The 23,660-nt window shown below is 35.3% G+C and overlaps 1 protein-coding gene across 5 annotated transcripts in view; it reads left to right on the forward strand.

Moving 5' to 3' along the window:
• Window positions 1–23,660, forward strand: part of DICER1 (dicer 1, ribonuclease III) — a 67,377-nt gene that overhangs the window by 6,886 nt on the left and 36,831 nt on the right. Inside the window, exons 2-9 of one of the 5 annotated variants that reach the window (XM_040599770.1) lie at window positions 2,124–2,184; window positions 3,973–4,868; window positions 11,190–11,255; window positions 12,144–12,244; window positions 19,974–20,166; window positions 21,124–21,286; window positions 21,725–21,855; window positions 23,007–23,141. In XM_040599770.1, coding sequence (XP_040455704.1) covers window positions 20,023–20,166; window positions 21,124–21,286; window positions 21,725–21,855; window positions 23,007–23,141 — 573 coding nt within the window. In that variant the 5' untranslated portion in view covers window positions 2,124–2,184; window positions 3,973–4,868; window positions 11,190–11,255; window positions 12,144–12,244; window positions 19,974–20,022. Of the gene's footprint in view, window positions 1–2,123; window positions 2,185–2,794; window positions 4,869–11,189; window positions 11,256–12,143; window positions 12,245–19,973; window positions 20,167–21,123; window positions 21,287–21,724; window positions 21,856–23,006; window positions 23,142–23,660 lie in introns of those variants that run through there. The other 4 variants (XM_040599772.1, XM_040599771.1, XM_040599769.1 and 1 more) reach the window with 4 other exon arrangements.

The raw sequence follows: 23,660 nt of genomic DNA on the forward strand, positions 1-23,660 counted from the left end.
AGTTTGCTTGTTTTCTTAATGTGGGCAGTGTAGTGGCTGTCAAAATGGATGACAACTGTCTCCTCATGCCAGTTCTAATACTCATCTGATCCCTATCAACTACTTAATTCAGCTTGCTGAACCAGCAGAAAACTTGCCTAGGTCAAGAAAAATCACTTTGTTAGTGTGCTGAACTGTTTTTCTTCCAAAAAGTCAGACAAATGTCAAAGCTGTTTAGAGGAGGGAAGGAGCAGTGAAGAGTGGGGTTGCTTCATCTAGTGCTAGATTGCCATGGGGTTGGATCAGCAGTCTCATGAAATCTAATCCCAAAATACTACTTCCCATTTGATTATCTTTATGAATATTGATTTATCTTCTTGCCTATTAATATATTTTTTCATGTTTTTCTCAAACTTCTGATTTCTCACTTATTGTTAATAGCTGCTTTTATAAATGTGTGTTACTACAGTAATATTTTGGGTTTGTATATGAAAATTGGCTGTGGCAAGTCCAGGGTATGAACCAAAGTGGGGGGAAGCTTTTGGTGTGTTACGAAAATGGAATAAAAATGCAATTTGATGTAACTACTTTTCTTTAGTGAATACTATTCTGAGGTTTTAACAGCTTTTTAACAAAGGTAACAACCATCAGATAGTGCATCTGACTTAGACTCTAGCTATTAGCTTGGGAAATTCAGATCCAAAGTTGTATCTGGTTTAAAACCTCTCATTTTTATCCTGTGGTAGTTTGTAGTCGTGACCCCATAATTAGGGAGTTGTGCTTAAGAACCAGCTTAAAACTTTACAACAACTTTTCCAGTTTTCCTCAAACTTAGTGATTATATATTCCGAGATAGTAATATAATCAAATACAAATCAAAACCTGATAGCCTAAAAAGCTTATGGTTTTCTCTCTCCAGTTTTCCATTCTTCTGAAAGTGATGGGGCATTTGGTTTGTTGGTAATTGTATGTTCAAGTTCTCAGGTACGCTTTGAGTAGCTTTAAAAGCTCTTGAAAGCAGTGGTTAGGCTTCTGTGATAGAAGGGCAAATCATTGCCCTGATGTAAAAAAAACCAAAGAAACAAACCCCGAGAAATCAAACAAAGTGTTGGTCTGTCTGTGCCCTGTCCTGTCCCCCCTGAAACAACTCAAAACACAATCGAACTACGCAGTCTGTTTACCACCAACATGGTACAGATTTGTAATCCTCGACTTGAAATCAAAGCTTTAGGACCCCACAGTACCCATAACAGAAGTCTTATAAATAATTATGTGGAAAGTTCAAAAGTAACAAGTTAGACTAGTTGAGCGAGGCAAGTTACCTTTGTGAATCAGGAAAACCTTCTGATTTTTCTTTTTTTCCCCAGCTTGAGGAAGGTTTTGTTTTCCCCACCCCATACATATGCCTTCAGAGTACAACTGGTGGTAGGGTTAGGCTATACTAATTTTCCAGGCCATGTGGTGTTTTTTTTTTTCTCAATAGGCTAAGCTCAGTTTTATGGTGAAAATTGTCTGCAGTTTTTGTTAAAACAAGTAATAGTATGGTGATGGTACAGCTAAGATACATTAAATCTTTGAGTAGGAATATCTAAACTGTAAACAACATACCTTTCAGTGTTAGGAGTTCAGCATTTAAAAGTGTGGGCTAGATTTTTGTATCCCATTGGATTTATAGGATAAGTGATATTTGCAAGTTTCAATTTACAGGCATACTTTTAAGAATATTAGGTGATTTTTATGTAATTTTCATGTGAAATACTAGCCAGCAGTATTTGTCATTGATACTGTGTTAGTGGATAGAGGGTTAATGAAGAAGGCTAAAGTAGAAAAGTTTAATATAAAATATTCATATTATTTAAAAGTTTGCATTCTAATTAGGGGATATATGATCATGGAGGTACTACTCGAAACAGTACATCCTTTTTCCTGTTAGGCATCTGAGGTGCATAGACTGTATCTGGGGCTGTATGCATTTTAGATAGCATTTCTGCTAGAAAGAAAATACCTTTGTGGAATTTGTTGTTAAGCTTTATTGGTGCAAGTGTTTCAGAAGCTGTATGATGAAGTAGATTAAGGAGACTAATTCATCTAAGAAACAGTTTTATTGTGTGTGATTTCTTTACTTTGTTATGGTCTGTCTCTAGATGGGGTCACAAATTACCTGGGAACATTTGTGCCAGCGTAAGAGAGGGTTGGAGGCAGCACGTAAGTTGAACAGTGAGTAAGTGGTGCTCTTGTGTGTATAGTAGTGCCATATTAAAGGCGTGTTAAGCTGTGATCTGAGAGCTTTTATCATACAGCATTCTGTCTCAATGCTGAATGAAAACAAAAGGAAAGTGATAAAATATAAAGCAACTTTCCTGTATTTTGTCTACACCAGAGAGATCATATTTCTTCAGTGACTATTTTAAAGAAGCTTGACTGTACAGCCAAGCACAAATTTTTATGAGCGTGTTTGAAAGAGCTAAAGTGAAATACCGATCTGGTGAAATTATGGTATGTTAAACCTCTGCATATGTTCTGTGTTTAATCCTACTAGAAGAGGAGTAATAAGGTCACTCTCTTCAGTGACAGCTTGCCCATAAGTGTTTAACGAACTTTTACTTTTTGAATGAACTTTATTGCCTTAGTTGATTAGTCTCAGTTTCTCTAAGCTCTTGTCTGTGCAGCAAAGCCAGACTTTTAAAAACAATATACCTCTAAAATTTAATTTCAAAACTATTTTTATGTTGCAAGTCTTAAGGGCCTAGACTTACAGCCTGGGATTTTTTTTTTATTTTTATTTTTTCCACCAGTTAGTTTTAGTATGTGTTTGACAGATGCTGAAGTAGTTTGAACTGTAAATTATGAAAATGGCTGGTTCTGAATTAATTATATACAGCTTTGGAGAAAAGGAAAGTTTTGAGTGTTAGAATTGTATCCTGCCTTCAGTAAGTACATGTCAATTTGGTCTTTAAAATGGTGAAAGCTTACTATGCATTTTTCCAAATAGTACTTTTGATTTTTGTTGTGCAAGAAAGATGTAGTTAAAGAGAAGTGAGATCTCCTGTTGCTCAAAGTTGAGAAAGCAATGCTGAGGAAGAAGTGGGAAATCTTTCAAATCTCCATTGAAAGTTAGGCGTGTAATCTGTTTAAATCATTCTGAAAGTCATACCAATCAATTATCTGCCTCTTTTGGCATCTTAGTGCATCTGTTCATGCCTACTCAAATATGTCAGCTCATTAGCTGATAAAAGCAAATGATTAGTCAGTGCAATTGAAAGCCAGATGTATTTAAATATTTATTTTGCATAATTTAAAGTTTTATAATTATAACTTTAAGATATGTTTGCATTGAGTTGTAAAATCTTTCCAAATACACCATCATATGCATTATAGGCGGGGGGAATTATTCAATATAATTGAATATACTAATTAATAAGCTAAATGATGTAATTACTTGAATGTTAATAATGGCTGTGACACTACCCTCCTAATTAATCAGATGCTTGTATTTGATAGTTGCAAATCAAAGTAATTAATACCAGTATAAAAGCACTTGTTTCTAAAAATACCTACAAAACCAAAATAAGCTTTTAACTGATACGGTTTCTTTTTTTCTTTTATAATTAACCGTTCTATATGTAAGGTTTCCTGGTATAAATCAAGATTAAATTAAGGGGGTTTAATGCCTTCAATTTAATCAGACTTGCTGTATTGGGCTGTTAATAGTGGAAAAATTTATCTTAAAATGCTTGATTATTCCCCTGCTTTTTAATCAAATTATTTAGCACCTTAAGGCTTATAGTGAGGTGTTCTTTTTTTTTTTTTTTTTTTTTAAGCGGGAGTAGCTCTACTATTCCAAGATGTTGATTGCATTAATGTTTCTCTGATTTGCTTCTCTAAATTCTCCTTTCCTTTGATTCCCTCATAACTAGATTGAGTTCTTTGTCATTTAAATGCTGGCAGTGTTTCTTCTGATCCTTCCTAAAAGGAGGTATGTATTCATTACAGCTGTTCTGCTCTCCATTCCCTTCTGTGCCGCTTCATGGATGTCTTCAGAGAGTCTGGATTTGGTTGGCCTCTGGAGAACTACATAGTCAGTCTGACCTGCTGGAATTGGTCACATTCAGGGTACTGTGAGGATAAATGAGGGCAAGAAAGTACTCGTAATCCAGTACTCATCACTAAGTTGAAGTGTTTGCAGCACTTCCCAGATCAGAAGAATGATGTGTTGATAACTGCAAAATTTTGTTATCTCCCACTGTTTTCATGTCAGTTTCAGGATTTCTGCAGAGTGTACCTGCCAGGCTGTCAATTATATATATATATATATATTTAATTTTTTTTTCCCCCAGGTCTTAATGTATCCAGAGTAGAAGCTTAGGACACCAGCAGAAAGGGGAGCTAGTCCAGGCTTTGCTAATGCAGCTGTCAGAATGGCTGCAGTTTTTCTGAAATCTCAAAACTAAAAAATTGTAAAATCCCTCATTTTTTGCTAATGATTGCTTGATGTTGGCTGCTTAATGTTGCTACAATGAAGCAACCTGTGAATTGTCTATTATACTTCTGGTAATAAGATGGTATTTTTGGTATAATGATAAGTGGTTTGACAACTTCATGCAAACTCAACTGATGTGGTAAGAACAGGACAGAATTCTTCCGTTTGTTTCGTATTTTCTATCTTTTGATACTACTATTATTTGATAACCAGTGCTGTGGAGCTGGTAATTCCAGGTAAAGCAAAGTTTACAGTGTTATTTTTAGAAAAGGGGCTCTACTAAAACTAGTATACTTGTGTTCTGCCCTGAAAATGGGGCTCACAACTGATTGAATTGCAGCACTATATTTTAGTGTTACAGAAGAGAAGAACTCCCTTCAGCTGATGGCTGTGGACCAGAATTCTGTAGGTATGTTTGTCTGTCCAGTGTAATATCGTGTCAGTTACTCAGACACAGTCTGGAATTGAAGGAACCATAGGAATTTCAAGTTGTGCTCAACAGAAGGGCTAATTGGCAGGTGCAGTACTATATCGCTTCTTGAACGCAAACTTGATGTCAGTAACTCTTAATTGTGCCATTCATAGGAATCTTACTCCTTTAAAACACTTCTCAGCCCTGAGTGGTTTTAGATGATGATGTAGAAAAAGTGGAATTGTTTAGCAATATTACATTATCTTTCCTTCTAACCTGCCTCAATAGTCATTAAATGAGTAATGTCATATGCAGTAAACCACAACTGCTTTGATGTCTGGAACCATCCTTCTGTTTGCATAGCTGGGAATGCTTTTGCTCATGTGCAGGAGTACCTTTTACTCCACTCTGAGAAACAAAGAGTAGTAACTTATCTTGCCCTGCCCCGTGCTCTCCTGCCCTCCCTCCCTTCTTTTTTAATTTATTTAATGATTGCTATAGTAAAGCAGCTTATTTCAGGTTTTGAAACTTTTTATCATTCATCAAGGAGGAGCAACTTGTATACATTTTTTTAGCCACATAGTCTGAGTATCCATACTGTATATGTAATGTGCAGTACTAATGTGAAACATTGGATTAATGCTGCAGTGGACTGAAAAGATTCTTAACTGTAATGTAGACTTGGCATTAGGCAGAGATACCTATTAATGTGCATTCGGAGAAATTGCAAGGATGCCTATTTTATCTCCAATTATTTTTGCATTTGTTCTGCTGCTGTAGAAAATGGACAGATTGTTGAATCAGGAATGGGTGTATTTTTTGGTTTGTGTCTATGAATTGAAAGTGTTAGTGTTGCATCATTATTGGAGGTAAGGCACCCTTAATTAATGGGCTATGTCACAACTGTAACATGTTAGGCTGTTTATCTGTTTGACCTCGTACTAGCTTTCATAGCTGATCAGAACGAAAAGCTTTCAAAGGAGAAGGAAAAAACACTAGAATTTAAAGTTTCTTTGTCAATGTTAAGACCCCTGTGATCCCACATGTTGCAGAGAGGAGGCTGTTGTGTTTTGTGGATCTTGAGTGTTTTTATTTTTCAAAGTCAATCGTGTTTCCATATTTACTCTTAAATCTAAGACTTCCATTTAAGGCATCTGTTAAAAATAAAAGTTTTTCTTCAGTGATAACTTCAAGTTACATAGTACAAGATTAAGTCCTCAAATGTTGGCAAACTGTTCCAGCTTTCCTTACCTATGGTTCAGGTCTGAAAAGAGACAAAACAAGCATGTCTCATCATATACTGTTATTTTTTGCCACGTGACCTCAGATAGGGGCTTAATCTTTCCCATCACTACCTTTTCACAGAGTAAATTCTTGTATATATATGAATCGGTTTCTATATCATGTTCGTTCTTGAAGGTCAACAGCACTACAAATAACCTGAGATATGAAAATGCTACATTCTAGCTTTATACTATTAAAATGTATTTATATCATCTCATCAGTTTTGAACCCCATGCAGCATTGCAAATCTATGTGCTTTATGGGACAATATTGAAAAATGAGGATTGATGCATTAAAATAAAAAAAAAAAATAATTTCTGTGACCTGCTGAAGTCTTATATTTAACTGTAAAGAATGTAAAGGAGTGATTGTTTTCTATTCTAAATGCATATATTTACATGGAGGGAAATGACACTTTATAAAATGCTGTAACTTTTTACTTTGATGCTCATTGGATTCAGCTAGGTATGTATGATCTAAGTAGCTGGTTCTGTGCTGAGGCCTGATGCTTCAGTAGGATAGAATAGCCTCTGCCTTAAAGATGGCAGTTCTTTTTAGTTTGACTCAAAAAGTATTAATTACTACTGTTAAGTGAAAAGTTGTTTTAATTTTTGTAAGTAGAAAATTCAGAATACCAGGAAGCGATGTAAAGTGCTTCACAGTGTGCAGTTTTTCAGCATTGGTCTGTTAATGCTGCAGAAACGCATTACATTTGTTGTTTTGAGATAATCATCACACAGATAATTAAAGTTGATTCTCAGCTCTTAAAATAAGAAAAGCCTCAACATAAGAGCCTTTTCTCGCTGCTCAGCACAGTAAGTTATTTAGCTGGATATGTAGGTTAAGGTGCGAATAATTTCATTTTTTAATGACTTTTTCCATTTTGGAATCAATTTGGATCATTTTACAATCAGGCACATACATTCTTTTCATGCATTTCATCTTGCTTGAGACCCCTTGCCAACACTGTTCCTGTTCCAGAGCATTTTCATTTAGACCCTTAGACATTCTTACATGTTTCAGAAAAGAATTGGTGGGCCTGTGGAAGTGTCTTACCACTGATTCAGGTTTTTCTTCAATGAAATGAAAGAATCAGTTAAGTATGGGGGGTGGGTGGGGGTGTGTGGGTGTTTGTTGTTGTTTGTTTGTTTATTTGTTGGGGTCCATTGTTTCCCATCTATCATTTTTCCTCCACACCCTCTGTTACCTCTCTGGAGGTTGGGTTCTGTGGCATCTGAGCAGCTTTGAATGTCTTCTGGATTTGAGAGCAAAACCAGTCTCTTTATAATACAAATCTTTATGGACTTAATACTGACTTCATCCCAGTTTTACAGCAAGTGAATCCAATCCCAGCAAATTCTTTGCAGGGAGAGAACATGTGCAGACATGTAGTGCAACTTTTGACAAGCCTTTATTTTTTAGGAAGGCTGGTTGAAAACTACAAAACCCAAAATGTAATTTGAGTAAATAATGTGCTAACCAGTACATAGTACTTCTGTATTTGAAGGTTGCATTAGGATGAGTTAGTTTGCACTGTTAAATACATTATTTTGGGGGATTATTCCTGTCATTTGTACACTGATTCTTGGGTGATACATAAATTGATATTATGACCAATGATAGGAGACTTGAACTGTCATTTTAAATTTGATGAAAATTCTAGAGAGTGACTTAAACCCCAAGTATCTGCAGGTCTTGCATCACAGAATTGCTGACTTCACAGAAAGCCTTTTGTAATGTAGGACTCTTAGTAACTTTGGATGTTCTGGCACAGAAACAGAAAACTGCGGACAGCCCGCTTCTTGGGGAGCTTGACTTTTTGCCACATGGAGAGAAAGGATTTATGTTTATGCAAATAATGGGATTGAAATCCCCACATGAGGTTATATTCAGGGGGCAGCTGCTGCTTTTGCTTTTCATAAGCAAGAATAATTGATGCTTTGGAATTGTACTTCCCTCACAGCTTGCTCCCGATTGGGGAAGAGAGAAATCCCTGTCCTGATGTCTGCTTAATTACCTTCCTGTCAAAAGACATAGGTGCCTGAAAAGCTTGAACATAACCTTTAAATAAACTAAGTAATTACAAGTAAATAATTTGGTACCCAAGTAAAGGACTGAATGATAAATAAATTCACAGATACGGTCAGTTATAATTTCTTGTGATATTGATACAATAATAGTGTGGTTACCTACATAAATTAGGATCTGTGAACTTAGCTATGGCTTTTCTGTGGCTTGGTTTTCAAGCAGCAAATTGGGAAAAAAAGTCAAATTGAATATTATGTGGAATAGCTCTAATTGCTGTTAAATCCATTAAATGTGTTTCAGGGTGTTCTTACAGGGCATATTTTTTATTTAGAGAGAGGTGTCCCAGGTGTAAATTTTTTTCCTGACTTCCATGCAGAAGGCTTAATTCATTGGATGCTAAGAGTATTTTGGTTTGGAGTTAATCTGAGGCAGTAGTGAGTTTGAGCTGTGGCTTCTGACTAATTTTGTTGTTTGTACTATAATAAACCAAGGGAAAATACTTGTAATATAAGGTTGCTGGAATAACTACATGGAAGAGAAGGATGAGACCTGTTTTATAGTCTCACACACACACCTCCCAACATCTGTGACCAGCTGTAATTACAGAGGCAGGATGCCAGCCCAGATGGACTTTTTCCTTCCAATCGTAATGGTAGTTTTTACCTTACCCTTCTGATGCTGCAGGACTTTGGTTCATGCCGGAATTTGTTTGTATTTGCATGAAGAAACTTCATCTGAGCTTGAGTCCAATTGCATAGATGTTATTGCAAGATAAGAACTTCATTTTCAAGTTGCTAACTGTTTGAATAATGGTTTAATTAAATAATAGCATCATTACTGGGATGGAGGGAATAGCTGTTTATTTTAAAACTGTAGAAGATGTTGAAGAGCAAGAATGTTGATAGTGTGTATTTTGGATTCAGCCTATTGCCTGTAGTGTGTCAGTAGTTTTTTTTACTGTAAATTTCAGTCCTTTTTCTGCAATCTTAATAGCAACAATTAGGTGTCATATTACCATGATTATTTTAAAATACTGAATTACAAACACAGGAAATAAAAATAAACTTGTTGATACATTCTTTTGTGTACTCTTTGATATATTTAGATACTTAATTTTTGTATTGGCAAATGTTTAAGTAGCAAATAGCAGAGATCCTTGAAGATCTTGGCTGAGATTTGTGGAAGTAACTAGTGGTTGCTTGCAGATTTCTAGAGCACTGGAGAGTTACAGGAGTGACTGGCGTGTCATTTCTTGGATGCTTCTCTTGATATCTTTATAGGAACTGATTTATTTTTTTGCTTTTCATGATGCTGCTTTATTCTTTCAGTATTTGATATGGTTGTGGTGTGTCTAGTTAAACACTCCAAATAGCTAGTTATATTGAAACTCTCACCTTCTACCTTTACATAAAATGGGTGAATGTTGACCTTTTAATAGAAACCTTAAAAAAAAAAAAAACCACACCCACCAAAAAAACCTGTGGCATTACTGTTCAATGGAAGACATGTTAGAAATTAATTTTTAGCAATGTCAATGTCATTAACTTTTCCTTTTTGCCCCTCTTGCTTTCTTTTAACAAGATCCCCAGGCACTGTAGAGTAAAATTAGATATATATATTGGGTTTTAATGTGGTAAAAAAAAATCTGACAGAATTGGACTCCAATGTTATAGTTAATAAATGGTGGAGGGGTTGGTTATGTTATTTGCTGTGGTAAACCCTAGCTGCGTCCATTGTTTGGCTGGGATGGTTGGCAAGCTGCAGATGCCTTTGGCCTGCAGACAGGAAGGATTGGCCGTCTACTGCAACAGGCTTTTGTCTAAGTGGGTGCACCAACACCATTTAGATGCTAATGTGATACAAGTCCACTGTTTTGTATGAGAACTTGACTGCATCTCAGGAATGTGGCCTGTCTGGTTGTATGTTGGCTTCAGCATTGAAAGAGCCTACTGTAGTTCATGTCTGCCTATGGATTAAAGCTGCAATCTTCTGTTTTACCGCTTTGATGTGCCAAAGGAAATTGTTGGGGTTGGTGGAGAATTACATACTTTTTTGGCTCTCCCACATCTTGCCTACTGATCTGTGTGCCTTTTGTTTGCTATCTACAATTAGGGAATGAGTAAATTTGCAATGTGAAGCCATATATGGCATTAGCTTTACTGACAAGAGTTGAACCTTTTTTTTTTCCTGTTCTTGTTTGTTATATGGTGGGGTGACTAAATGCTCTATTGTTCCTTTCTGGTTTTCTTGCCAGTATAAAGTGTATTTCTGCATTTTTACTGGAGATGTGACAGTTTTCAGCTGTTAGGGTATTTTCTGGTTCAATGGAATACATACTCTGTTTCATGTTTTAGGGGCAGTGAAAAAATGAATAACCTAGGCATAATAAGAACACATTACAGTAAATGTAAGTTAAACTTGCTGCATCTTAGCAGCAGTTTGCTGTATTCTGTGCAGAAAAGAAAAAAGGATATGTGTATGGTACAAACACAAATTTAAAACTTAGACCCTGGGAATAAAACTTTTGAACATGAATGCAGTACTGGTCGGATTTTCTCTGCTGTGCTACCTACATATTCTTGTTGTAAAAGAAAATAACTGTTTGATTATTTTGGTTTTTGGAAACGCATACATTCTTTGAAGATATTTGTGGTTTTTTAATGTGTTGAATGATAAGTTTGTTAAAGATTTCATTACTGTATTGGGTGAAACATGCATGGAGGGGGCATAGGGGAGGAAAACTATAAATCTAGTTGGACTCAGCTAGCAATTACTGTAGCAGATAAAACAAAATATGCAAATAGCTCCTGAGCACTTCAGGCTAATCTTTCAGAAACTGTGTGTGTTCCTAGCCAAAAAAGGACATATGATAATTAGATTTTGAAGGCCCATGTGCTGTTGCTACAGAACTAAATATTAAAATGCAAGAAAGCAGACTACCACATGGCACAATTGATTTTTATGGCAGTTCATGTTAAAATGCTCTCTTTTTATATTGCCTTTTAGGTTACCTAGGGTGAAACAAAATTACAGGCTTGGAGACTCTGGAAAAGCTCAGCATCAGCATTTGAGGTAAAAATGAACATACTGAAGTAATCTTGGGAGTGTCCTCCTTGTTAACTTTATGGAACTGATTGGAGTAGAAATTTTCATCAAGTTCCATTTCGTATTTAAGTTTTCAGTATTGATTTAAAAAAAAAAAATGACTTCAGAACTTCTCTCTTTAGATCTGGGAAAGCTCATACTTTAGATGAGTATATAATGTAATATTTTTTTTTTTAATTTAAAGCTTTGAGAACACTGTAGATCTGCTTAAATATGGTATTGGTTTAAGTTGTACTTTTATAGAATGGCTATATTTCCTAACTCCTAAATGCTAAATGGTTTTTTTTATGCAAATCATCTTAATTGCACAGTATTATTACTTTTATTAAAAAACCCATATCTTAATGTACTTAGGAATAAGTAATTGTTGCTTTTTCATCAGTTTATTATTTGTGGCTTCAAATTTAAATAGTTTAAAGAAATTTGAATTCTGATTATTTTAAATGTTTAACTCAAATAAAATGAAAATACATGTGCATGGAAGCCGTACAATTATACAGAACATAGTAAGATTATGTAGAACATAGTACTGTATTTCTCACATGAACCAGTTATTAATATTAATTACAATACCTGTAAATAGGATTTGGGAAGTATGCTTTCCTTGCACTTTTAAACTACCAAAAATTAACCTTTAAATCACACTTTTAAATTTTTATTTTTAAGACTAAACTAAAATAATTCATGGATGGACATAAGTAGTTCATTTTCTGTCAGGAAGTTACAGTCAGTGCAGGCTTGACACATTTAAATGTTTATAAGCAACTGAATTGCCACAATTGACCCTGCTGTTGTAGTTCCCTTTTCAAACTATTTTTTTAGTTGATAGGTTTTGTTGTTGTTCTTGTTTTTAAGAGCCGAAGCTTGCAAATTATGCGATTAATCTACAAGCTGATATCATGATGTCAAAATGCAGTTCAGGAAGCATAAACACAGAGACTGCGGAAATTAAAACGGTAAGACTATGCTGTGTAGTATGGGAGAAGCGGGTTTTTCTGTATCACTTCACTGTATTCTGCTATTTATGTTTAAAGCTTCTTCAGGACCACAGAGTAAAATAACTTACGTGTGCGTGTGTGAGGTTATAGAAATTTACTGTGAGTTTCTTTGGAAAGAATAGTGAAAGTAGCTACTCTTTTTTTTTTTTTTTTTTTTTTTTTTTTTTATGCGTACATGGTTAGATACAGCAATGGCATAAGCGGCATATGATTAGAAATATATTTAGTTTTTTAAAAGGGGGTGTGTGTGTTTAAATATTGCTTGTGGATTTTATATTCAAATGTGGTTAAGTTGTTGAAGTACAGTCAATTAGAAGAAAAACTGGGAAGAGGGGTGATATATGAAGTGTTGGAGTTAGAATTGAATTTATATGTTGTTCCAGGTACGAGATACAAAGTGAATGGTGAGGAAAGTAAATGACAGGTAAATTGTTAAGGCCTTAGTTTCAATAGTATGATTCAGTTTGAATTACAAGTTCAGCAAAACCAGGAAAAGAGGCTCTCTGATTAAGGCTGCATTGAAGAAAAAATGATACCTAATTTGATAACATAGTGAAGACAGAAATTTATCTAATGTCACTGGTCCTCGCCTTGTCTTCTGTCTTAGGTGCCATACACTTCCTGATTTATCTTTTGTCCACTGTGTTAAGGAGGTAAAAGAGGAAGAATCTGCATAGCATCAGTTCAGCACCACTGATTAAGTAACTACATAGTTAGGCCTGTTGTACAGGGTCTTATACACATTGTGTTAAAAATTGAAAGTTTGCGCCAGAATCTGGCTACATGGTCTGTATTTGTAAAAGGACAAGCATCCCCTTTCTAAACTTCTATTCTGAATGCCTCATGCACTGGTGTCACTATAGATATGCTAGAAAAAATGTGAAAACAAGTATCAGTTATTTCTGTACTGGTAAATGCCTTATAGCCCATGTATGTTATGTTGATATATAGTGGTATGTTAATAATGTATAGCAGCGTAACTGTTGGTGTGAACTGTGTCTTGCTGGCTCTGTTGATAGAGCTAGACTAATTGCAACAAAGTGTTTATTAGGCTTTTGCTTCAAATCCAGGTTTGCTAATACTGATGACTGAACACTAGATGAAGGACTTAAGTGTTGTGCGTTTTTCTGAGTCTTAAGTGTCATGTTGTATTCCTTTTCTCTCCTGTATACAGACATTTAGGAGGAGTCTGGCAGGAGTTTCAGCTTTTAACTCTTTATTGCTTGTAGAAATGCTTCAGAAGCAGCTCATTCAAATGTAGAGCCTCAATGTAATCTTCATTTAATAAGCTCTTTAATGAAACTTCTGAAAAACAGAAAGCAGTCTTTGCTGCTCCGGTGTGCCTTGGTATGCTGTTAGGGACCGCTGTTCTGCTTGTGCTGTTAGACTGGCTCTGTATCAGAAGAATAGAACAAATAAAATACAGTTCAAGATGAACATTGATAATAAATATTGATGACTGTGCTAGGGAAACCAGGGGAGCTGGTTCTTATAGAAATGCTCGTATTTGAGCTTTGTAAGCATTTATGCATTGTTTGCCCTTCCTGAAAGAGAACACATCTGAAATAAGTTTTTTCCCTCACCCTGACTACTGTTAGGCAATGCATGTGGTGGAGGTCTTTCAAAGATAACAGATAAGGAGTGTCTTATGCAGCTGAATTGTATGTTAAAGATAGCATAATGTAAAAGAAATTTCTGATTCATGTTATTGAGTGATTATAGTTTGACAGTATTTCCTTACTTTAGCCCTTCTGGGCCAAATTATGTTGTTTAGAGACTTTGAGTTTTGAGTTGGGAGCAGAAATCTCAATGCTCAATTTTCAAAGTATCCTAGATAGCAGCTGCTGAATGAAGGGGAGGGAAAAAGCCTTTCCCACGGAAGTGAGACTTTTTCACTTGTTTTTGAGATGTTTGAGTTTTTGGACCTTTTTTTCCAAATAACTTTTTTTAACTTCTCAGAGAACTGAAGTTACAGACAGGAATAGTATTCACAAAATATGCTTTTGTAATGCTTTTGGACTTCTAAGGAAAAGTCAAATCCTTTTTAAAAATATACTTTTAAAAGCAGGTATAGAAACCAGACAATGTAGGAATCTTGTATGTTTGCTTTCACTTGGGCAAAACCCATTCTTGCCACTGCGCAGGGAATGTAATTCTTACCATGTAGTGTAAGTAAAAGTCACTTTACTGCAGACTTCTGCAGTAGCTGGTGTGGAACATCATCAGTGAATATTTTATAAGCTAACATTTACATTAATTTTCTTCTCTGTATTTTATATTTGTAATTTTTTACTGTTTTTTATTTGGTCCACCATTACCCAAGTACGAATTTTCTGTTAGATCTTTCAGCAAGTTAATGTTTCATGCCACACTCAGACATAAAACTTGTTGTAAAGAACATGATATTCAGACTCTTTAGATGTTAGTGTAAGAGAATATTCAAGTAGCAAGAGTGTGTTTGTATTTTTTGTGTAGACTATGGTTTATTTACTTTAGAGTAAGTGGATTATTGTTTGTTTTTTCCCACCCCTGGAGGCCAATTTTTTTTTTTTGGCTGATACTGACTGTATTTAGAGAATAAGTTAGACCTTGCTGGACAAAGATGAAAACCTACAGCATTAGAAATAATTTGTGTATCATAAGGATTATATTGGCTACAAAATTACAAATCAGAATTAGTGAAAAAAAACCAGATTAAACACATTGCGTATGGCAGTAATAAATTCTTGTGATGAATAGGAGATGTAGTTTTGCATTAACTTGGCATGAATATAACACATACTATGCACACAAATGGTGGTAAAAACCTGAAAGGTGCACCCCCAGGGCTCTAGTTTCTTCTCTGTTTACTTCAGTGTTACTCCATAAACATTTTAAGCAGTCCTTGGAGCACAACTAGATCCAGGATGTCTTCCAGGTGAGTACCCTCTTTGGTTTGGCTTGTATTCCTTAGTGCAGTAAACCTTGATTATTTATTTATGTGTACCAAGGGACTGCTTCAGCTTGGGTGTAATCCTGTGATTGAAAAGCCTACACCACAGTTCCATAATTATTGTAGACTGAATGAAACTGCTACTAAATGTTGTTGACTGTTCATTCCCAACCTCTTGCCCTTCTGAAATCAAAGTTCTTTAAATAGTAGAACAAGGGGTTAGTTTTAGCTCTGCAGTTTGCTGTCTGTTCACATAAATGTGCATTAAAGTAAGGACATCAGGTTGTGGATTTTGCTCTTAAAACTATCACAATAGATGGCTGTAAAACCAAACCTTTCAGTATTTTAGTAGAACAGATGAGCTTGGGCATTGTGCTGCTTTATCCAGCTTCTGTAACCTAGTCGAAAGCCACAGGAAGCAGGACTTGTTTCCAGGGTTTTGCCCTCCAAATTTGGCTTCAGCAAGTTCTTACAGGTGTCTTGTTTTATCAATTTTCAAAATAACTCAGTGGATAAAGGTGGAACATCTTAACAGATGTCTTTATTACTCACACTGGCTGAGAAGGACTAGGTTGGGTTTTTTTCAGCTTTGCTGTTAGCTAGTTTGTTAGCTATGTTCAGTTGACTTCTGTCCACAAATTCTGAACACATGTACTTGTATCTCAAGTGTTTTCAATTTAAAGCCTGTTCTTCAAGTAGATCTATGTTTTCCCTTTTTATTTCTAGGTAGTCCTGTACTGCTTTTATTTTATTGAAGAACTTGGTATTTTCCTTGCTGTTGAAATATAGACTTAGAATGATAAAATTACTTCATTATTCTGGCTTACTCCCATAATAACATTGACATTGATATTGTCAGATCTTATATACTTCCAATACAAATAATACAAATGAAGGCCAGGACTAGGAAACTTCAGCACAGCAGGGAGTAGCATTGAAGGTTCAGGAGGGGAACTTTTCTTTTTTTTACCTGAGTTAGCATACAGTAGGAGGGAATTTAAGCTTTTTCAAGTGTGTTGTGCCACATGCGAGCTTTACTGTTATTTTGCTAACTAATTGTGCAGAAAAATTCTCTTTTTTTCTTTTTTTTTTTTGTCAGATTGCAAGGTGATAGTGATGTGATTAACAGTGGCAGGCAATGCTGTTCTGCTTGCGCTTACTTTTCAAGTTCCAGTGTTCGTGTACTTTTCCTTTGCACTTCAAAGGATATTTTTTTTTTTGAGAATGCTTTTTGATCTCTGACATGATTGTACTTTAAGGCAGGTCTTTGCGAGGATGCACAGAAACCGAAATTGTAGTTTAGAATATATGTTGTTTCACAGCTCTTCCAGATCAATCTGGAACCATAAGTATAAATCCCCGTTTCTTGCAGTGGAGTAGCTAACCTAGTATCACTTTCATTAAGTGAGTAGCAAGGGAGGTAAGATTATTTGTGAATATTAGTTCCTATGTAAATAAAAAACAAGCAGCCTTCTAAACTAGGCTTGGATTTCTTTCCTTAATTCCCTCCTGGTAATGTGATACAGCTATTTTATGTTCCCAAAGTTGTATTTATGATTTGGAAAAGAAACACAAAATAGGTGGAAAAGTAAACAAAGATGAGGCATTGCTCGTCTAAAGTGATATATAAAACTGAAGTTGCTAGGCTTAGATGCAGGAATGAATGAGGAATTTGCTTTAGCTTTTACTGTGCAAAATATTTGTGTTTTTTTCCTGGTCCCTTCCAGTCTTGAGCGATTACAGTGACACTGATGAGGTCTCAAACTAATAATGTTTCCATATGACTTGCTATATATAAGTAGAGAAGCATTCCTGAGACCGTTTCAGTGAAATACTGTAAATGTGATAAAGACTTTTTGTTCTTCAAAGGATTTTTTGTGTGTGTGTGTTACCAACTAGTATGATACTCAATGGGATATAAGAAGAGAAGCTAGGTATATTGTTGGTGAGCTTAAGCTATAAGCCTGGGGAGATGGTTGAGTATGACACTTTCTCAACGTTTTCTCCCTTCTCCCTGGCTCTCATACGCCTAAGCTGTCAGTTCATACAAGCTTCACTGAGGTTAGCAGTGCACAGTTTCCATGTGCTTTCTATCAGTGACTGGAGAAGATTGTGTATCGTGCTACTGTCATTGCCATGTGACTGATTTAATCTGATTAGTCACATACTGATTAATATCAGTACATTTGATATGCAGATGCTCATAGATCAGAATGTCAATGATGATCATGTTTGCTACATGCAACTGCATAGTACATGCATCTTTCCTGCCATTTGTCTCCCAGAGATGTCGAGTCCCAGTGGAGGAACAGCCATGAAGCCACTAGTTCCAAAGAGGGAGTGAAGCATAATATCTTCCGGTTGTGCCAGATTTGAACACTCTAAAGTTACGAGTTGGATTGTTAGAACAGAACCTGCGTGTGCTTGTATGCTTTGTTTGAAATGTATAAAAACAATTTAAAAATCTATAGGAGTGTTTTTGTATTACAACTGACATGAATAACAGTGTATTACTGATTTTATGATGTGTGTACACTAGGTTGTTTTCTATTTGCAGCTAAATAAAGCAATAACATATTGATCCATTTTATCTATTTAGATAATCTGAGAGACTCCAGCTGAAATTAGGTTATGTTACAGAACTGAAAAAGTAAATGAAAAGATTTGCATGAGTTTGGAGACTCATTGAAAAGCAACTGAGAGAAGAAATCAGATAAAGTGTCAAAAGCATTCTTTTGTATGCCCTGTGAAAATGTACATTCGTTCATCATCATTTTTTAAAAAAAATTTGAATACAATTTTTCTTTCTGGAGTCGTCTCTGCCCGACAGTTTCTGTGAAGCTCAAATTTAAATATCAGAAAAGATTTTGGCAATATTAACACAGTTCTTTTAGTAAAGAAATACTGTTTTTGATGGAGGAGGAAGTACACTTATTGCTGAGCCAAAGACCAAAAAGTTATGTTTACCCTCTTTCACTAAGTAGCATTTACTACTGCATGTTTTTATTCAAAAGAGAAATAATTCTTTATAATGGAACAGAACAGTGTTACTTCAACTTAACCACGCTGTCCTTCAGGATGCCCCCTACCTCTTTGGAAAAAAAAAAATGAGACAAAGCTTTATCTCTGACTACTTTATAGAAAGTGGCATTTCTTCTGCAAGAGGAGTGATAATCTAATTCAATATATTCAGTTCTCTTTATTTTGCAAGATATACCCGAGATGGAAAACCAGAGTGATCAGTTTGATCTCTCTTGTCAGAGCTTCCCATAGTTACTTAATATTAGTTAAAATAAATATCGGTGTATAGACATGGCCTAAATTATAATTTTTAACTTAAAAATGTGAATATATGACAAAGAGCTACAATGTTATATTATTAGTTGAAGGCTATGGTAAAAAAGTTTCATCTTGGAACAGAAATAAATTATTATTTTTGTATCCTAAATTGTACTGCTTTATTTGTAATCTCTGAAAGCAATTATTTCTCATAACTATTAGTAGTTAATGTTTTCTATTAGATACCGTATCATACTTTTCTCAGATTTTTTTCTTCCTTAGTGCACATTTGCAAAACTTAACCAGCTTTCATTCATATAGAAAAGCAAGGACATTTCTATGCAATAGGGTGATAATTTGCTTTTCCTCATGTATTCCTAATGAATGATGAGAAATTTGAAAGCATTGTCAATTTTATGCATTTCTTGTTTTGAGATTGATGATAACTGAATATAGCGCATCTAGGAATTTTGAGAAATAAAACTTGAAAATACTGTTTTATTGAAAAGGGTATGTATCTGATTTGAAGGAGGGGAAGTATGCAAGATTTCTTAGATTTGCTGCATTATGTTGTATTGTACTTCAGCAACATTTTTCTGTATTGTTAGGCTTTTATCTGTTTCCCTGGGCAAGGTGGAATTGATTATTTTTTTTTCTTCTAAATCTTAATCATTCCTGAGAGATAGCAAATGTTTTTAAACCTCCTGCAGTGATGAGGACTTCATACCATTAGTAGGAAAGTGTTTTCTAGTGCATAATTTTCATCAAGTTGAGAATGGATTGTTTGTTTATGAATTAGAATATATTTCTGGAAATTAGTGGTTAACCTGGTAAGTGTCCCTTTCTCCATTAGTCTTTATCAGGGTCATCAACAATTGTTTATAATACTTCAGCGAGTTCCTTAAACAGATAACCTTATCCGAATCTGTTGATTGGATAATGCTGAGGTTGTTTCTTGTGTAGTTCCTGTTCTTTCCCTGCTGATTAAAGTTCCTGGGGGGGGGGGTGTGGGGTGTGCATGTAAAGCTTTTTTTAACTGGTCATAGTGACTTTTTGGTTGGAAAGAAAAATGGAAAATGTGATATTTATTTATGCATGTGGTCTGGAAAATCAATTTCTTTCCTGAAGTAAAGCTGAAACAACATTATTTTTAAAAGAATTGTTCTTAAAGATACTTTACATGGGATTCTGTCAGAACATAAATGGAACTTTATATTCAAATGGATGTGCATAAATCCAAATGCCTAGAATGAACTTTGCCCCATAAAGTACAGCTCCTCTGAATTTTTTTGGTACTTTGATAAACACATGTCTTTAAGTAGGAAAGTTGTAAATTTAAAATTAATGTTTTCTGCTGAAAACAGTATGAGATCTTACTGGAAGTAAGATCAAGTGGTGTCTTTTTATTAGAATAAATTTTCTCTTTTTGCTTTTTATTGTGACTGTATCTAATACTGTTTCTTTTTCTTCCCATAGTAGGCTGTGCTGGAACAAAAATGCAATGAAAGAAACACTGGATGAATGAATGAAAAGCCCTGCTTTGCAATCCCTCAGCATGGCGGGACTGCAGCTCATGACCCCTGCTTCCTCCCCAATGGGTCCATTTTTTGGACTACCATGGCAACAAGAAGCAATTCATGATAACATTTACACACCAAGAAAATATCAGGTACTGGTGATAATACTAATGGATTTAATTGTACTTTTTTCTAACATTACTCTATTAACTTAATGGGGAAAAAGAGCCAGAGCAGCTGAAGAATGTGCAGTGTTGTATATAGTCTAGGCATGTTTGTCTCATGGCTCCACTTGTTGGGGGTTAATTGTGTCCCTTTTTCTTCAGCTTGGCTGTGTTCTACATTTGTAATATCGCCTATTCCTTCTTCTCAATTTGCTGTAATGAGCAGAACAACTTTTAAGCTGAGTATTCTCCTGCTGCTCTCTGCAATACGCTGTTAGGGACAAATACAGTAAACACGACACTGCATCTCAGTTGTATGCGTACAATCATGTCTCCTTCCCCCTCTGACCTTCTGTCTTCTCCATAGTAAATCTTGATTTTTTATTTTTTTTTTTTTTTTTGTTCACATACTGGTCAAAGCAGCTCGGAAATGTCAGAAACCCTATCGGGGCATTCGGATTTTCATTTTGTTAAGGAAGGTTATTTCTGAGCTCTAGAATTTCAGTTGTCTTTGCACTGCAGAGGTGCCTGAAAGCTAGCAGTTGGTTAGTATAAGCTTGGATCACCTTGAGCTAATATACTTCCTTGTTTAGGTCAATTGATGTGTGCTAGACTTAAAAGCTCTAACATCCTTCACACAGTGAATCTAGCAACAGAATCATCTATTGAAAAGGTATAGTTAGAAATAGCTACTTAAAATAGCAGCAAATTGTGATACTAAAGGATTTTGGATTTAGAAGCCAGACTATATATAGTGTGTATTAATATTTTTTGAAAGACTGTGACAATGTGTTGTTATGAAAGGTGTGTTAATTCTATGACAGTGGAAAGATTTCTGGAGGTATTACTGATTTGTCTGTAGTTTATTTACCACTTGTGCCATTTTTTTGTCAGCTTTTTCACTGCATTGCAGCAAGTAAGGGCATTATTATTTTTTAAACCCAGGTTGAACTGCTTGAAGCAGCTTTGGATCATAATACAATAGTCTGCTTAAACACTGGCTCAGGGAAGACTTTTATTGCAGTACTACTCACTAAAGAGCTGTCCTATCAGATCAGGGGAGATTTCAACAAAAATGGAAAAAGAACTGTGTTCTTGGTCAACTCAGGTAAGGAGGAGAACGTACCGAGTTCCCACACAAGCTGTTAATATTTCTATGGAATATTCCTTAATAGAAGTTGTGTGAAAGCAAAGTTGGGAGAAACTTTTGCATAAAGTAATCAACAGCAAAGATGCTAAACTGATTATAGAATGTGATACCTTTCATGTTTTGTTTATAATCCATTTACTACAACCTGTTTATCCCTCTGACATCTGTCTCCTGGTTTAAAATTAAGACATTGAATCTGAAGTGCAATTTAGTTACCAGTCTGTTTCCTTGCTGTGGTTTTACATGGAGGCAGTTGCTGTGTACACATGATTTAACACTGGTCTAAGCTAAAGATCATGTTACAAAACATCATGCTAGGTAATATGACACACATCTTGAAAATTAATGTGTGAGAAGGCCTTTATATAATTGAGGGTTTTTTTATTTTTTCTTAAGCAAATCAAGTTGCTCAACAAGTGTCAGCTGTCAGGACACATTCAGATCTTAAAGTGGGAGAATATTCAAGTTTAGAGATAACTGAATCATGGACAAAAGAGAAGTGGAGTCAGGAATTCTCCAAGCATCAGGTGATGTATTAAATATAAACTATAAATACAAGCAGAGTCTACAGTAAGTTAGGCTTGATCAGAAGTGACTTCTTCCAATTATACATTAACTTTTTTTTCTAACAGACATATTGGTAGTGTTTGTATATGAATTTTGAGGCAAAACATGAGTAGGAGTTCTCAGGCTGTTTTTAAAAGGTTGTATTTTTAATCCTTTGTTTTCAGTTCCTGACATGTTGTTCATGATGATGATGACTGCAGAAGGCTTTTCAAGTGTGCATAGTGTAGATTAAATACCACTGAAAAAAATTTTAAATACCATGTACTAAAAAAGAGGATAAAATTGAATGTTTGCTGGGGATGCAGTACATTCTCTTGGGCATGCATTTTTTTTCTGCCTTTTTAGGTATACTATATCTGTGTAGTTCTTCCTTTAGATGTAAAATCATGAGCTTTAATGGTGTGGGGGTTTGGGGTTTGTTGTTTTTGTTTTGGGGTGTTTGTTGTTTTTTGTTGGTTGGTTGGTTGGATTTTTTTCCATGTTGACCTAACTATGTTACTGTAACGCAAATATTTGTAATTTCTGGCTTTTTTCACCAGTGTTTAATGGTCTGTGAAATATGTCTGAGGAACTCTGACAAGTGAAATTGTTACTATACTTGGTGGAGTTCAAAGTTAGTGTAAAAAGAGTGCATAATTTTATCAAGAAACTCAGCTTTTTATCTGTGATCATGTACAAGAAATGAGTTTTCCTTTAAAAAGAATTGTGATAACATCCTGCTTTTGTTATAGCTGCAGGTGGTTATGAGTTTATGAGGAGCTATCTTTCTTGCCAGAGACATGATGGGACATACAAAGGACACTAATTTGTAATGGATTTAATGACGCTTGTTCTGTGTAGTCTGGCTGATGTTGAGATGTCTGTTTGTTGTATTCAGTTTTTTCTAGGGATGTGACCAGAGATGCATACAAGATGTTCAGACAGTTTACTTCCTCAAGTAGATAATGTTTTATTCTCCTTTTCCTTACCTGGTAATGTAGATGAATAGGAGGCGATATCTGCTAATACTGTCTAGCAAGACCTGCAGAAGGCTTTCCTACTTCACCTTGACCTAAGACAGCTTGCACTTTTCTTATATTGACCCTTCTGGTTTTTTCCCCTTTCAATCTAGGTTCTGGTTATGACATGTCATGTTGCTTTGACTGTTTTGAGAAATGAGTATTTATCCCTGTCAAATATTAATCTTCTGGTGTTTGATGAGTGCCATCTTGCAATCCAGGATCACCCATACCGTGAAATTATGAAGGTCGGTTTCCATTGCATGAATATTTTAAGACTTGCTTGAGGAGGAGGAGTCAGGTGGGAGGGCTGGAGAAGTGGGAACCGTTCTAAAACAGCTTTTGCTACCAATGGAAAATATCAGTGGAATCTTATTTCAGCATGTTCCAGGACTGTGAAATTACTGTAATCAGTTAAGACTTCAGTGATAGTATCAGATGAAAAAGTGTATTTACTGCATTTTCCAGAAGGGATTAAAGAAAAACCTGGCTAGAGAAGGTAAAGTTACGAAATTAGGGGAATTCACAAAATTCATTGATAAAATATTTGATTTTGGGAATGGGATGTACTAATCGGGTTTTATTATTTTTAAAATACTCATTTCTAAAGATGTTTGTAGGGCTCTTTCCAGGATGTTCTTAGGTCCATGTGGTATTTGGCTTATAAGTATGAGAAATGTGTATAATAGAAGTTGTTCTGGAAGTCTCTTTCAAGTTTAAGCAGAACGTGTCTTAATTTATCAGATGATACTTTAGTTTTTACATGA

This window comes from Falco naumanni, chromosome 7 (genome assembly GCF_017639655.2).
Source record: "Falco naumanni isolate bFalNau1 chromosome 7, bFalNau1.pat, whole genome shotgun sequence".
Taxonomy (NCBI): Eukaryota; Metazoa; Chordata; class Aves; order Falconiformes; family Falconidae; genus Falco; species Falco naumanni.